Source organism: Mobula hypostoma, chromosome 5 (assembly GCF_963921235.1).
Source record: "Mobula hypostoma chromosome 5, sMobHyp1.1, whole genome shotgun sequence".
Taxonomy (NCBI): domain Eukaryota; kingdom Metazoa; phylum Chordata; class Chondrichthyes; order Myliobatiformes; family Myliobatidae; genus Mobula; species Mobula hypostoma.
Genome location: NC_086101.1, coordinates 9,505,223 through 9,517,911, shown reverse-complemented (window position 1 = coordinate 9,517,911; position 12,689 = coordinate 9,505,223). Strand labels below are relative to the sequence as shown.

At 45.1% G+C, this 12,689-nt stretch overlaps 1 protein-coding gene across 1 annotated transcript in view; it reads right to left on the bottom strand.

Moving 5' to 3' along the window:
* The window catches only part of LOC134346566 (zinc-binding protein A33-like), a 28,276-nt gene extending 22,139 nt beyond the window's left edge, over nt 1-6,137 (bottom strand). The window contains exons 1-5 of the mRNA XM_063047986.1: nt 5,634-6,137; nt 5,459-5,554; nt 4,421-4,654; nt 592-614; nt 377-495 (exon numbers count right to left, since the gene is read on the bottom strand). Of these exons, the coding sequence (XP_062904056.1) occupies nt 377-495; nt 592-614; nt 4,421-4,654; nt 5,459-5,554; nt 5,634-6,044 (883 nt within the window). The 5' untranslated portion in view covers nt 6,045-6,137. The remainder of the gene's footprint in view (nt 1-376; nt 496-591; nt 615-4,420; nt 4,655-5,458; nt 5,555-5,633) is intronic.
* Between the last annotated feature and the right edge of the window lie 6,552 nt (nt 6,138-12,689).

Sequence of the window (12,689 nt, the reverse complement as noted above, 5' to 3'; positions counted from 1 at the left end):
TGCGGAGAAATTTCTTCAGCCAGAGGTTGGTGAATTTAATGAATTTATTGCCACAGGCAGCAGTGGAGGCCAGTTCATTGGGTGTACGTAAGGCAGAGCTCAATAGATTCTTGATTGAACATGGACATGGACATTGGACATTGGACGTGGCATCAAAGGTTACAGGGAGAAGGCCGGGGAGAGGGGCTGAGGAGGGGAAGAAAGGATCAGCCATGATTAAATGGCGGAGCAAACTCAATGTGCCAAAGAGACTAATTCTGCTCCTATGTCTTATTGTCTATAGTTTCCCTTCAGCCTATAATTACAGCCATATTTTGTGTCTAATTATAACTTAGTTGTGTCTCATAAACAAGGACAAATGAATCTTATGTTTTACCTTTTTTAATGCAGTCAATCACTTCTTCCGACGCTATGTCAAGCAAATAGGGGTGATCGAATTTTTCAACCAGTAGGGCACCATCTGTCACTGACAATTTCTGGGCATCCTCACTAATCCTGTAAATATTATACATGTAGTTATAAACTGAGCATCAGTGATATTTGAACTATTTTACAAATCCATCCAGAGTTTCAGTAAAGACCATGTCCTACCTCCTCTTCCGACGAGGTTCCTCCTGAAATAAACAAAACACAGATTTCAATTGACTGACACTGACCCGTCGGCATCCCGACAGCAGGAATCTGAGCTAAGTTTATTAAAAACTGTTGAAAATTCCCATTTACTCCCACTGACACACACGGAGAAAGAGGGAGACTGAACCACAGGAGAAAGTCCAAGGAATATGTATGAAATTTATACCATAACTGAGAGGGTGGAACTTACAGGAGAGACTGGACAGGTTGTCTATTTTTAGCTGGGTATAATGTCAGGGAGGATCAGATGGAGGAATTTAAGATTCCGAATGGATTTGATAGAAAATATTTCTGCTTGTATGGGGACCATAAGTCAAAGATAAAACATCAGTTGGTTGTTAATAAATTCCACAAGAAATGTAGTGAAGAGAACGTGGACTCACTGCCACAGGAGTGGTTGAAGTGGAACAGCAGAGAGTGAATGTGATGGGGAAGCTTCATAAACACATGACGGACCATGGAGTTGGGGTCACTGTTACTGGGTGTGGTGAGTAGGTGGGAGGAGGCTTGTGAAGCAGGGAAACTGATAGGAGAGAATGGACTGAAAGGCCTGTCTATGATGGAAAATGGGATATATTCCGATGAAGACTATTTCTGAGAAACAAAAAGACAGTGCAAAATTCTCCTAAACACCAAACCTGATACAAACCAGATATAGATTGTAAATCTGATGTGTAGGTCACATTCTGGAATTCAACCTCAGTTCCCACTGATCAACAGAGAGACCCTCACACCCACTGCACCAGACACACTCACAGTCTGTGACTGTAGTGGGTTGTTACTCTGTGTCTCGGGATATTATACGTGGGGAATCACAGAAATGATCACTGGCTCAGTGTTCTGATCAGAGTGAACACTCCCGAGAAGGTTGCAGACTGTCCTGTGATGTACAGAATTTGTGGGAGGCCAGTTTGGGGACAAGAACAATCCTGAACAGTCAGAACATCTGTCTGGTTCAAATCAGTTTAGAACTACAGTATTTGTAAATGCCACACTGAGTTAAAATACATAGAGGTACCAATGAGAGAAGGGGCAGTGTTGAATCTTCTGTTAGGGAATGAGAAAGGTCAGGTGATGGAGGTATGTGTTGGGGGGCATTTCGGGTCCAGTGATCACAATACCATTAGTTTCAATATAATTATGGAGAAGGATAGGACTGGACCCAGGGTTGAGATTTTTGATTGGAGGAAGACTACTTTTAAGGAGATGTGAAAGGATTTAGGAGGAGTGGATTAGGACAATTTGTTTTATAGGAAGGATGTAATAGAGAATTGGAGGTCATTTAAAGGTGAAATTTTGAGGGTACAGAATCTTTATGTTCCTGTTAGGTTGAAAGGAAAGGTTAAAAGTTTGAGAGAGCCATGATTTCAAGGGATATTGGAAACTTGGTTCGGAAAAAGAGAGAGATCTACAATAAATATAGGAAGAATGGAGTAAATGAGGTACTCGAGGAATATAAAGAATGTAAAAAGAATCTTAAGAAAGAGATTAGAAAAGCTAAAAGAAAATATGAGGTTGCTTTGGCAAGTAAAGTGAAAATAAATCCAAAGGGTTTCTACAGTTATATTAATAGCAATAGGATAGTGAGGGATAAAATTGGTTCCTTAGAGAAACAGAGTGGACAGCTATATGCGGAGCTAAAAGAGATGGGGAGATTTTGAACAATTTCTTTCCTTCAGTCTTCACTAAAGAGATGAATATTGAAAACACGAAATACTCTGCAAATGCTGGGGTCAAAGCAACATTCACAACATGCTGGAGGAACTCAGCAGGTTGGGCAGCATCAATGGAAACAATCAGTCAACATTTGGGCTGGAACCCTTTGTCAGGACTGAAGAGGGAAAGGGCAGAGGCCCTATAAGGAAGGTGGGGGGAGGGTGGGATGGAGAATGCTGGTAGGTTCCAGGTGAAAAACCAGTAAGGGGAAAGATAAAGGGGTGGGGGAGAGGAGGCAGGGAGGTGATAGGCAGGAAAGGTAAAGAAGTTATAGGGGAAAACACAACGGGTAGTAGAAGGAGGCGGAACCATGAGGGAGGTGATAGGCAGCTGGAGGAGGGGGCAGAGTGGAATAGGGATAGGGGAAGGGAGGGGGAGGGAATTACCAAAATTTGGAGAATTCTATGTTCATACCAAGGGGCTGGAGACTACCTAGACGGTATATGAGGTGTTGCTCCTCCAACCTGAGTTTAGCCTCATCATGGCAGTAGAGGAGGCCATGTATGGACATATCCGAATGGGAGTGGGAAGCAGAGTTGAAGTGGGTGGCAACCGGGAGATCCTGTCTGTTGTGGCGGACCCGACGCAGATTGGGGGACCGCTTCGTCGAGCACCTCCGCTTCGTCCGCCACAACAGACAGGATCTCCCGGTTGCCGACAGTGTTGCCAACGGTTCAACAGTGGCTGGATGGGAGATGCCGGAGAGTAGTGGTAGATAACTGTTTGTCAGATTGTGGAGATTGCCTGTGGCCATCGAACTTTGTAGCTCCTCCTGTGGAGGGTCAGACACCCTGAGCCAATAGGCTGGTCCTGGACTTATCTCCATCTGGCATAGTTTGCATTTTGTTGTTTGATTGTTTGTGGTTTTTGTATTGCTATATTTATGCTATATTCTTGGTTGGTGCAGCTGTAATGAAACCCAATTTCCCTCGGGATCAATAAAGTATATCTATCTATTTATCTACCTACATAATCAATCTATCCAGATTGGAGGCCGGTGACTAGTGGTGTGCCTCAGGGATCTGTACTGGGTCCGGTGTTGTTTGTCATATACATTAATGATCTGGATGATGTGGTGGTAAATTGGATTAGTAAATATGCAGATGATACTAAGATAGGTGTCATTGTGGATAATGAAGTAGGTTTTCAAAGCTTGCAGAGAGACTTGGGCCAGTTAGAAGAGTGGGCTGAAAGGTAGCAGAGTGAGATTAATGCTAATAAGTGTGAGGTGCTACATTTTGCTATGACTAATCAAAATAGGACATACATGGTAAATGGTAGGGCATTGAGGAATGCAGTAGGACAGAGGGATATAGGAATAATGGTGCATAGTTCCTTGAAGGTGGAATCTCATGTGGATAGGGTGGTGAAGAAAGCTTTTGGTATGCTGGCCTTTATCAATCAGAACACTGAGTATAGGAGTTGGGATGTAATGTTAAAATTGTACAAGGCATTGGTGAGGCCAAATTTGGAGTACTGTGTACAGTTCTGGTCACCGAATTGTAGATATCCTCAAAATAGAGAGTGTACAGAGGAGATTTACTGGAATGTTACCTGGGTTTCAGCACCAAAGATACAGAGAAAGGTTGAACAGGTTAGGTCTTTATTCTTTGGAGCGTAGAAGGTTGAGGGGGGACTTCATAGAGGTATTTTAAATTATGAGAGGGATAGATAGAGTTGATGTGGATAGGCTTTTTCCATTGAGAGTGGGGGAGATTCAAACAAGAGGACATGAGTTGAGAGTTAAGGGGCAAAAGTTTAGGGGTAACACAAGGGAAAACTTCTTTATTCAGAGAGTGGTAGCTGTGTGGAATGAGCTTCCAGTAGAAGTGGTAGAGGCAGGTTCGATTTTGTCATTAAAAAAAAAATTGGATAGGTATATGGACAGGAAAGGAATGGAGGGTTATGGGCTGAGTGCAGGTAGATGGGACTAGGTGAGAGTAAGCGTTCGGCATGGACTCTAGGGGCCGTGATGGCCTGTTTCCGTGCTGTAATTGTTATATGGTTATATGGTTAAAATAGATCATTTTGTGACTCTGCACTTTTACAGAAACAAACTGAAATCTCTCACCATGAGGAATATGATATTGTCTTGTTGATCCATCTGTTCCTGTAACCTTGAGATTTCCTCCTGGATGGAATTTAAATTCTCTTGAATTACTTGAAGATTTTTCTCCATTGGATTTAGGATCCTCTCCTCTTCTTCCCTGAGATCACGGAGCGCACGCTGCTCTTTCTCGGTGATAATCCAGCGCAGTTCAGCAAACTGGGATGTGATGTGGGACTGAACGCTTTGTGACTGTTCCTGTCAAATGAAAGGAGAGGATAGTTTATTATTTGGCCCTGATGTATTTCCTTATGATATGGAAGGTCTATCCAGCCCATTATCATACAAGAGGACCACAACCTTGCCGTTGGGTTTGGAGGCTTGTGTGCCTCACTGACCCAAAGCACTATATTGGCTGGAGTCAGGGCTTTATGCTTTGACTCTTGGTAGGGTCACCCATGCCAAACAAGTCAAAGGGTAGAGGCCAGAGTAAGAGTGGTCTACTAGTCCTCCAGGTTAATGGGTTCAGCTCAGGGCTAACAATACTGACTGGTAAAACAAAATTGTTATGGAAACAGCAATGAAGAGTCATTCTACATCTGAGTGCCATGTTATTCCTGAATCTCCACTCAGGACTTGCATGACTGACAGTAGTGAAAACCAAGAAGTAGCGACTGACATGTTCAATGAAGACATGAACACTGCTAGAGATGGAGGACTGTCCTAAACGCCGGTGGCATAACAGGCAGTAAGTCAGTGGCTCTCAGATCTTCGATCACATTTCCCTGAAACCCAGTCTTCCTCACTGACCCATTAACTCCCACCTGATTCACATACAAAGCCCCTCAAGGGGTTAATTACAGTAGACAATTAATCATTCAATCAGGATTTCTTGGCAATGTCGGCCCCTCGTGATCATCCAGAGAACGTGCAAACTCCACGCAGACAGCACCAGAGGTTAGGATCGAACCCCAGGCACTGAAGCTGCGATACTCTGCTATTCTACATTAAAGGGAACAAAACTACACAACGATATTGGAAATTCTGCTCAGGAAGCCTCACCCGAACTCCAGCAATCTTCCCTTTCTGTTCCTGCTTCATTTCCTGAAAGTCTGATTTCTTTTTTGTGAGAGAGTCCAAGGAAGATTTAACCCGATCCTGGGAATTAAAGAGTGAATGGATTAGACAGGAAAAAAGACACAACATAAACAGACGATTGAAAGCGGGTTATTTTTACCTTGTAAATTTTAACGGCTTCTTTAATCGGCAGGAAGCGGTGCTCTCTGTGTTCCAGTGCATCTCTACAGATCAGACAGATCAGTTTCCTGTCCGTCTCGCAAAACAGCTTCAGTTCTTCTTCATGTTCCTCGCAGTGAAGTTTACTTTCCTTCTCTTTCGGATTCAGGTTTAGTTTTCGAGCTTTCTCAGACAGGTTTGCTAAAACCCGATTGACCCTGAGGGTGCGGTCTGCAATCTCCTCTCTACATTCCGGACAGAAGTTTCTCTCCTCCCTTTCCCAACACCGTGTGATACAGGAGCGGCAGAAGTAGTGACCACATTCCAGTGACACCGGCTCGGTGAAGAAATCCAGGCAGATGGGACAAATTACCTCCTCGGTCCAGCTCTCGACTTGTCCTTTCGAAGCCATGTTAATTCCGGCACTTCCGGGTTCAGGATCCTTTCACTTTCGGGAGTTGCTGAACCCCTGCAGTACTGCGATTGTCCAGTATGCGCGCTGCAGTCTCGGGAATGAACATAATTCTGCTACATGTGTTGTCCGGGAAGGATTCGCGGCAATTTCCACGTCAGGGTGGGATCAGAAACACATCAAAGAGGTCCGATTATAAATGAATCCGGAGCGCGGAGCCTGGTTCAGTGTAAGGCAGAAATGAAAGGGACAATTCCTGAAAAGCGAGATAGTCATTTGGCCTATGTCCCTGCTTGCTCCAGCCCCACTGAACTCCTGTCCTCATACATTGACTCCATTCTAACCCCTTCAAGTCAATCCCTTCCAACCTACATCCGCGACACTTCTCACGTCCTCAATCTCCTCAGCAATTTTCAATTCCCATGCACTGACCACCTCATCTTCACCATGGATGTCAATTTATAACTTCTATGCCCCATCAAGAAGGCCTTAGAGCTCCACATTTCTTTCTCAATAAAAGAACAAACCAGTTCCCCTCCATCTGGAAGGACTGGTCCTCATACTCAACAATTTTCCTTCTGATCCTCCCACATTCTCCAGACTCGAAGGCTATCAACGGGTATCTGCATGAGCTCCAGCAATGCCTGTCTCTTTGTTGGCTACATAGAACAGTCCATGTTCTCGGCCTTCCCCAGTAATGCTCCCCAAATCTTCCTCAGAAACATTAATGACTGCATTGGTGCTGGTTCATTCACCCATGCTGAGTTTATCAATTTCATTAACTTTGCCACTAACTTCCACCCTGCACTTGAATTCACTTGGTCCATTTCAAACACCCCCCTTCCCTTTGCCCATCTCTCTGCCTCCATCTCTGGAAACATACTGTCAACCGACATACTCTATAAACCTACTGATTCCCACAGGTATCTTGACTATGCCTCTTCCCACCCTGTCTCCTGTAACTTTTCTAAATTCCTTCATTTCCACTGTATCTCCGGTGGAAAATTGTGTCGTATCTGTTAAATAGGGGCTGTGGACAATTCTGATTTGATGGAGAATGGACTTGAAAGCACAGGGGAACATCTGGAGAAATTTCTGAAACGCCCATCCGCTGTTGTCCTTGCTGTGTGGTTGAGTATCTTTCAGAGCATAGGCCTTAAAATCCGCACCTTGCCTGCTTTTGGCAACTGAGAAGGAGGTCAAATCGTTTGGCAGAGATGGCGCTCAGTGCTCGGTGTCGGAGAGCTGATCAGAGCTCGAAGTTTTCGGATGACTCAGAGTCAGATTGTGGTCGGCATGGCAGGGAGAGTTTTTCTTCCTTCTCCCGTCTGCGTGAGATGTGGGACATTTGAGAAACTTTGAACTTTATTGTGCTCAGGGACTTTCTTCATCAAGTTATGGTATTGTTACACTGTTTGTAACTACATGTATAATTATGTGGTTTTGTCAGTTTTTTCAGTCTTGGTTTTTCCTGTGTTTTGTGATATCACACCGGAGGAAATAATGTATCACTTCTTAATGCATGCATTACTAAATGACAATAAAAGGGGACTACGTGTCTTCATAATCTACATCTGTTCCCAGAATGTAGTTTCCCCTTCCAGAACATCAGGTACATCCTCCTCTGCAAAGAACAGGGTTTCCTTTCCTCCACTATTGATGCTGTCCATACCTGCATCTCCTCCATTTCCTGAACATCTGTGCTCACTCCATCTTCCCTCTGCCTTAACAGTGATAGAGTTCCTCTTGTCCTAACCTACCACCACATAAGTGTCCGCATCCAACACATCATCCTCCAAAACCTCCACCATCTCAGAACCAGAATCAGAATCAGGTTTATTATCACCGGCATGTGTTGTGAAATTTGTTAACTTAGCAGCAGCAGTTCAATACAATACATAATATAGAAGTACTATATATATATATTAAGTAAATCAATTAAAGTATATGTATATTGAATAGATTAAAAATTGTGCAAAAACAGAAATATATTAAAAACATGAGGTAGTGTTCTTGGGTTCAATATGTCCATTTAGGAATCGAATGGCAGAGGGGAAGAAGCTGTTCCTGAATTGCTGAGTGTATGCCTTCAGGCTTCTGTACCTCCTGCCTGATGGTAACAGTGAGAAAAGGGCATACCCTGGGTGCTGGGGGTCCTTAGTATAGGACACTGCCTTTCAGAGACACTGCTCCTTGAAGATGTCTTGGATACTTTGTAGACTAGTACCCAAGATGGAGACAACTAAATTTATGACCCTCTGCAGCTTCTTTCGTTCCTGTGCAGTAGCCCCTCCATACCAGACAGTGATGTAGCCTGTCAAAATGCTCTCCATGGTACATCTATAGATGGTTTTGAGTGTTTTTGTTGATATACCAAATCCCTTCAAACTCCAAATGAAGTATAATCGCTGTCTTGTCTTCTTTATAACTGCATCGATATGTTGGGACCAGGTTAGGTCGTTAGAGATCTTGACACCCAGGAACTTGAAACTGCTCACTCTCTCCACTTCTGATTCCTATATGAGGATTGGTATGTGTTCCTTCGTGTTACCCTTCCTGAAGTCCACAATCAGCTCTTTCATCTTACTGACATTGAGTACAAGGTTGTTGCTGTGACACTACTCCACTAGTTGGCATATCTCGCTCCTGTATGCCCTCTCATCTCCATCTGAGATTCTGCCAACAATAGTTGTATCATCAGCAAATTTATAGATGGTATTTGAGCTATGCCCAGCTACACAGTCATGGTAACCTACTACCAAACATATCTTTACCTCCTCCCTTCTCTACTTTCTGCAGGGATCACTCCCTCCATGACTCCCTTGTCCATTCACCCTCCCCATTAATCACAGTCCTGACACTTACCCCTGCAAGCAGCCAAAGTACCTATTCACCTCCTCCCTCACCTCCATTCAAGGACCCAAATTGTCTTTCCAGGTGAGACAACACTTCATCTGCTGGGGTCATTTATTTGATCTGCCGCTCCCACTGCAGCCTCCTCTACATTGGTGAGACCTGTTGTAAATTGGGGTTCTGCTTCATCAAGCACCTCTACTCCATCTGCCAAAGATGGAACTTCCTGGTGGCCAAACATTTTAATTCCAATTCTCATTCCCATTCCGACCCGTCAGGCCATGACCTTCTCTTGTGCTACAATGAAGCCACCCTCAGCGCAAAGGAAAAACACCGTATAGTATTTCCGGGCAGCCTCCAAACAGATGGCATGAATATTGATTTCTCCTTCCAGAAAAAAAAAATTCCCTGTCTCTCCCCTCTTCTTCTATCCCCCACTCTGGCCTCTTACCTTCAGCTACCTGACTATCATCTCCCCCTGCATCCCCTCCTTCCCTTTCTCCTATGGGCCATTCTGCTCTTGTACCAGATTCCTTCTTCTCCAACCCTTTATCTTTCCAACCTACCTGGTTTCCCCTATCACTTTCCAGCTATCCTCCTTTCCATCCCCCCCACCCCCGACCTTTCTATTCCCATTTCCTTTCCAGTTCTGAAGAAGGATCTCGGCACGTAATGTCATTTCCATAGATGCTGTCTGACCTGTTCCTCCAGCATAGAACATAGAAATACAACATAGAAAATCCACAGCACATTACAGGCCCTTCGGCCCGCAATGTTGTGCCAACCTGTATCCTGCTCTAGAAGCTGCCTAGAGTTTCCCAACCACACAGCCCCGTATATTTCTAAGCTCCATGTACATATCTAAGAGTCTCTTAAAACACTTTATTCAATCTGACTCTACCACCTTCTCTTTGCATTCAATGCACCCACCACTCTTTGTGTGAAAAATTTACCTCTGACATCCCCTTGTACCTCCTTCCAAGCAACTTAAAACTCTGGCCCCTCGTGTTAGCCATTTCAGGCCTGGGAAAAAGCCTATGGCCATCCACACGAGCAATGCCTCTCATCATTTTATACACCTGTATCAGGTCACCTCTCATCCTCCATCGCTTCAAGGCCAAGTTTACTCAACTTTTCTCATAAGGTATGCACTCCAATCCAGGCAACATCTTTGTAAATCTCCCTATAGTATCCACAATCTTCCTGTAATGAGGTGACCAGAACTGAACACAGGACTCCAAGTGTAACATTACCTCATGGCTCTTGAACTCAATCACACAGTTGATGGGCTCACAGAGTGAATCACTGATTACATCAACTTCTGTGTGGACTGCAATCTTCTGACAAGAACATTCCTTTGTTATTCAAATAACAAGCCATGAGTAACAAAGGACATTAAGGACATCCTGAATGCTAAAAAGAGGGTGTTTAGAGATGGAAATAGGGAGGAGCTGAGGGCAATACAGAGGGACCTGGAAGCCAGGATCAGGGAGGCTAAAGACAGGTACAGGAGGAAGCCTGAGTGGAAACTCCAGCAGAACAACATGAGAGAGGTCTGGATGGGGACGAGGACCATCACCGGGTTTCGGCAAACTAGGAACAGAGGAGCTGAAGGCAGTGTGGACAGGGCCAACAAACTTAACCTGTTCTTTAACAGATTTGACATTATGGCCCCTGCCCATCACCCATGAGTCATCTGTTGTCAGCCCCCAACCAACACATATTCCACTCTCCCCTCCTACCCCTCCTCACAGTCCCCAACCCTGCTCTCATGACTATACCCCTTCCCCACACGAAACCACCACGGTGGGCTTCACAGCTGAACAGGTGAGAAGTCAGCTGAAAGGTCTCAACTCAAGCAAGACTGCAGGACCGGATGGTGTCAGTACCGGGGTGCTCAAAGCCTGTGCCCCTCAGCTATGTGGAGTACTTCGCCATGTCTTCAACCTGAGCCTGAGACTCCGGAGGCTTCCTGTGCTGTGGAAGACGTCCCGCCTCGTCCCTGTGCCGAAGACGCCGCGCCCCAGCAGCCTCAATGACCGGTGGCATTGACCTCCCACATCATGAAGACCCTGGAGAGACTTGTTCTGGAGCTGCTCCGGCCTATGGTTAGGGCACACTTAGATCCCCTCCAGTTCGCCTACCAGCCCGGACTAGGAGTTGAGGATGCCATCGTCTACCTGCTGAACCGTGTCTACACCCACCTGGACACTGTGAGGGTCATGTTTTTTGACTTCTCCTGTGTGTTCAACACCATCCGCCCTGCTCTGCTGGGGGACAAGCTGACAGCGATGCAGGTGGATGCTTTCCTGGTGTCATGGATTCTTAATTACTTGACTGGCAGACCACAGTACGTGTGCTTGCAACACTGTGTGTCCGACAGAGTGATCAGCAGCACTGGGGCTCCACAGGGGACTGTCTTGTGTCCCTTTCTCTTCACCATTTACACCTCGGACTTCAACTACTGCACAGAGTCTTGTCATCTTCAGAAGTTTTCTGATGACTCTGCCATAGTTGGATGCATCAGCAAGGGAGATGAGGCTGAGTACAGGGCTACGGTAGGAAACTTTGTCACATGGTGTGAGCAGAATGATCTGCAGCCTAATGTGAAAAAGACTAAGGAGCTGGTGGTAGACCGGAGAAGAGCTAAGGTACCAGTCACCCCTGTTTCCATCCAGGGGGTCAATGTGGACATGGTGGAGGATTACAAATACCTGGGTATACTAATTGACAATAAACTGGCCTGGTCAAAGAACACTGAGGCTGTCTACAAGAAGGGCCAGAACCGTCACTTTCCTGAGGAGACTGAGGTCCTTTAACATCTGCCGGATGATGCTGAGGATGTTCTATGAGTCTGTGGTGGCCAGTGCTATCATGTTTGCTGTTGTGTGCTGGGGCAGCAGGCTGAGGGTGGCAGACACCAACAGAATCAACAAACTCATTCGTAAGGCCAGTGATGTTGTGGGGATGGAACTGGACTCTCTGACGGTGGTGTCTGAAAAGAGGATGCTGTCCAAGTTGCATGCCATCTTGGACAATGTCTCCCATCCACTACATAATGTACTGGTTGGGCACAGGAGTACATTCAGCTAGAGACTCATTCCACCGAGATGCAACACAGAGTGTCATAGGAAGTCATTCCTGCCTGTGGCCATCAAACTTTACAACTCCTCCCTTGGAGGGTCAGACACCCTGAGCCAATAAGTTGGTCCTGGACTTATTTCCTGGCATAATTTACATATTGCTATTTAACTATTTATGGTTTTATTACTATTTATTATTTATGGTGCAACTGTAATGAAAACCAATTTCCCCCGGGATCAATAAAGTATGACTATGACTATGAAGGCCAACACACCATACGCCTTCTTAACCATACTATCAAGCTGCGCAGCAGCTTTGTGTGTCCTCTAGACAGGATCTCACTGATCTTCCACACTGTCAAGGTTCTTACCATTAATATTACATTCTGTCTTCAATCTTGACCTACCAAAATGAACCACCTCACACTTATCTCAATTGAAGTCCATCTGCCACTTCTCAGCCCAGTTCTGCATCCTATCGATATCTCACTGTAACCTCTGACAACCCTTCAGACTATCCAGAAGACCCCCAACTTTTGTGTCATTAGCAAATTTACTCACCCATCTTTCTGCTTCCTCATCCAGGTCATTTATAAAAATCACAAAGAGGAGGGGTCCTAGAACAGATCCTAGTGGAACACCACTGGTCACCATCTTCCATACAGAATACAGACCATCTACAACCACCCTTTGCCTTCTGTGGTCCAGC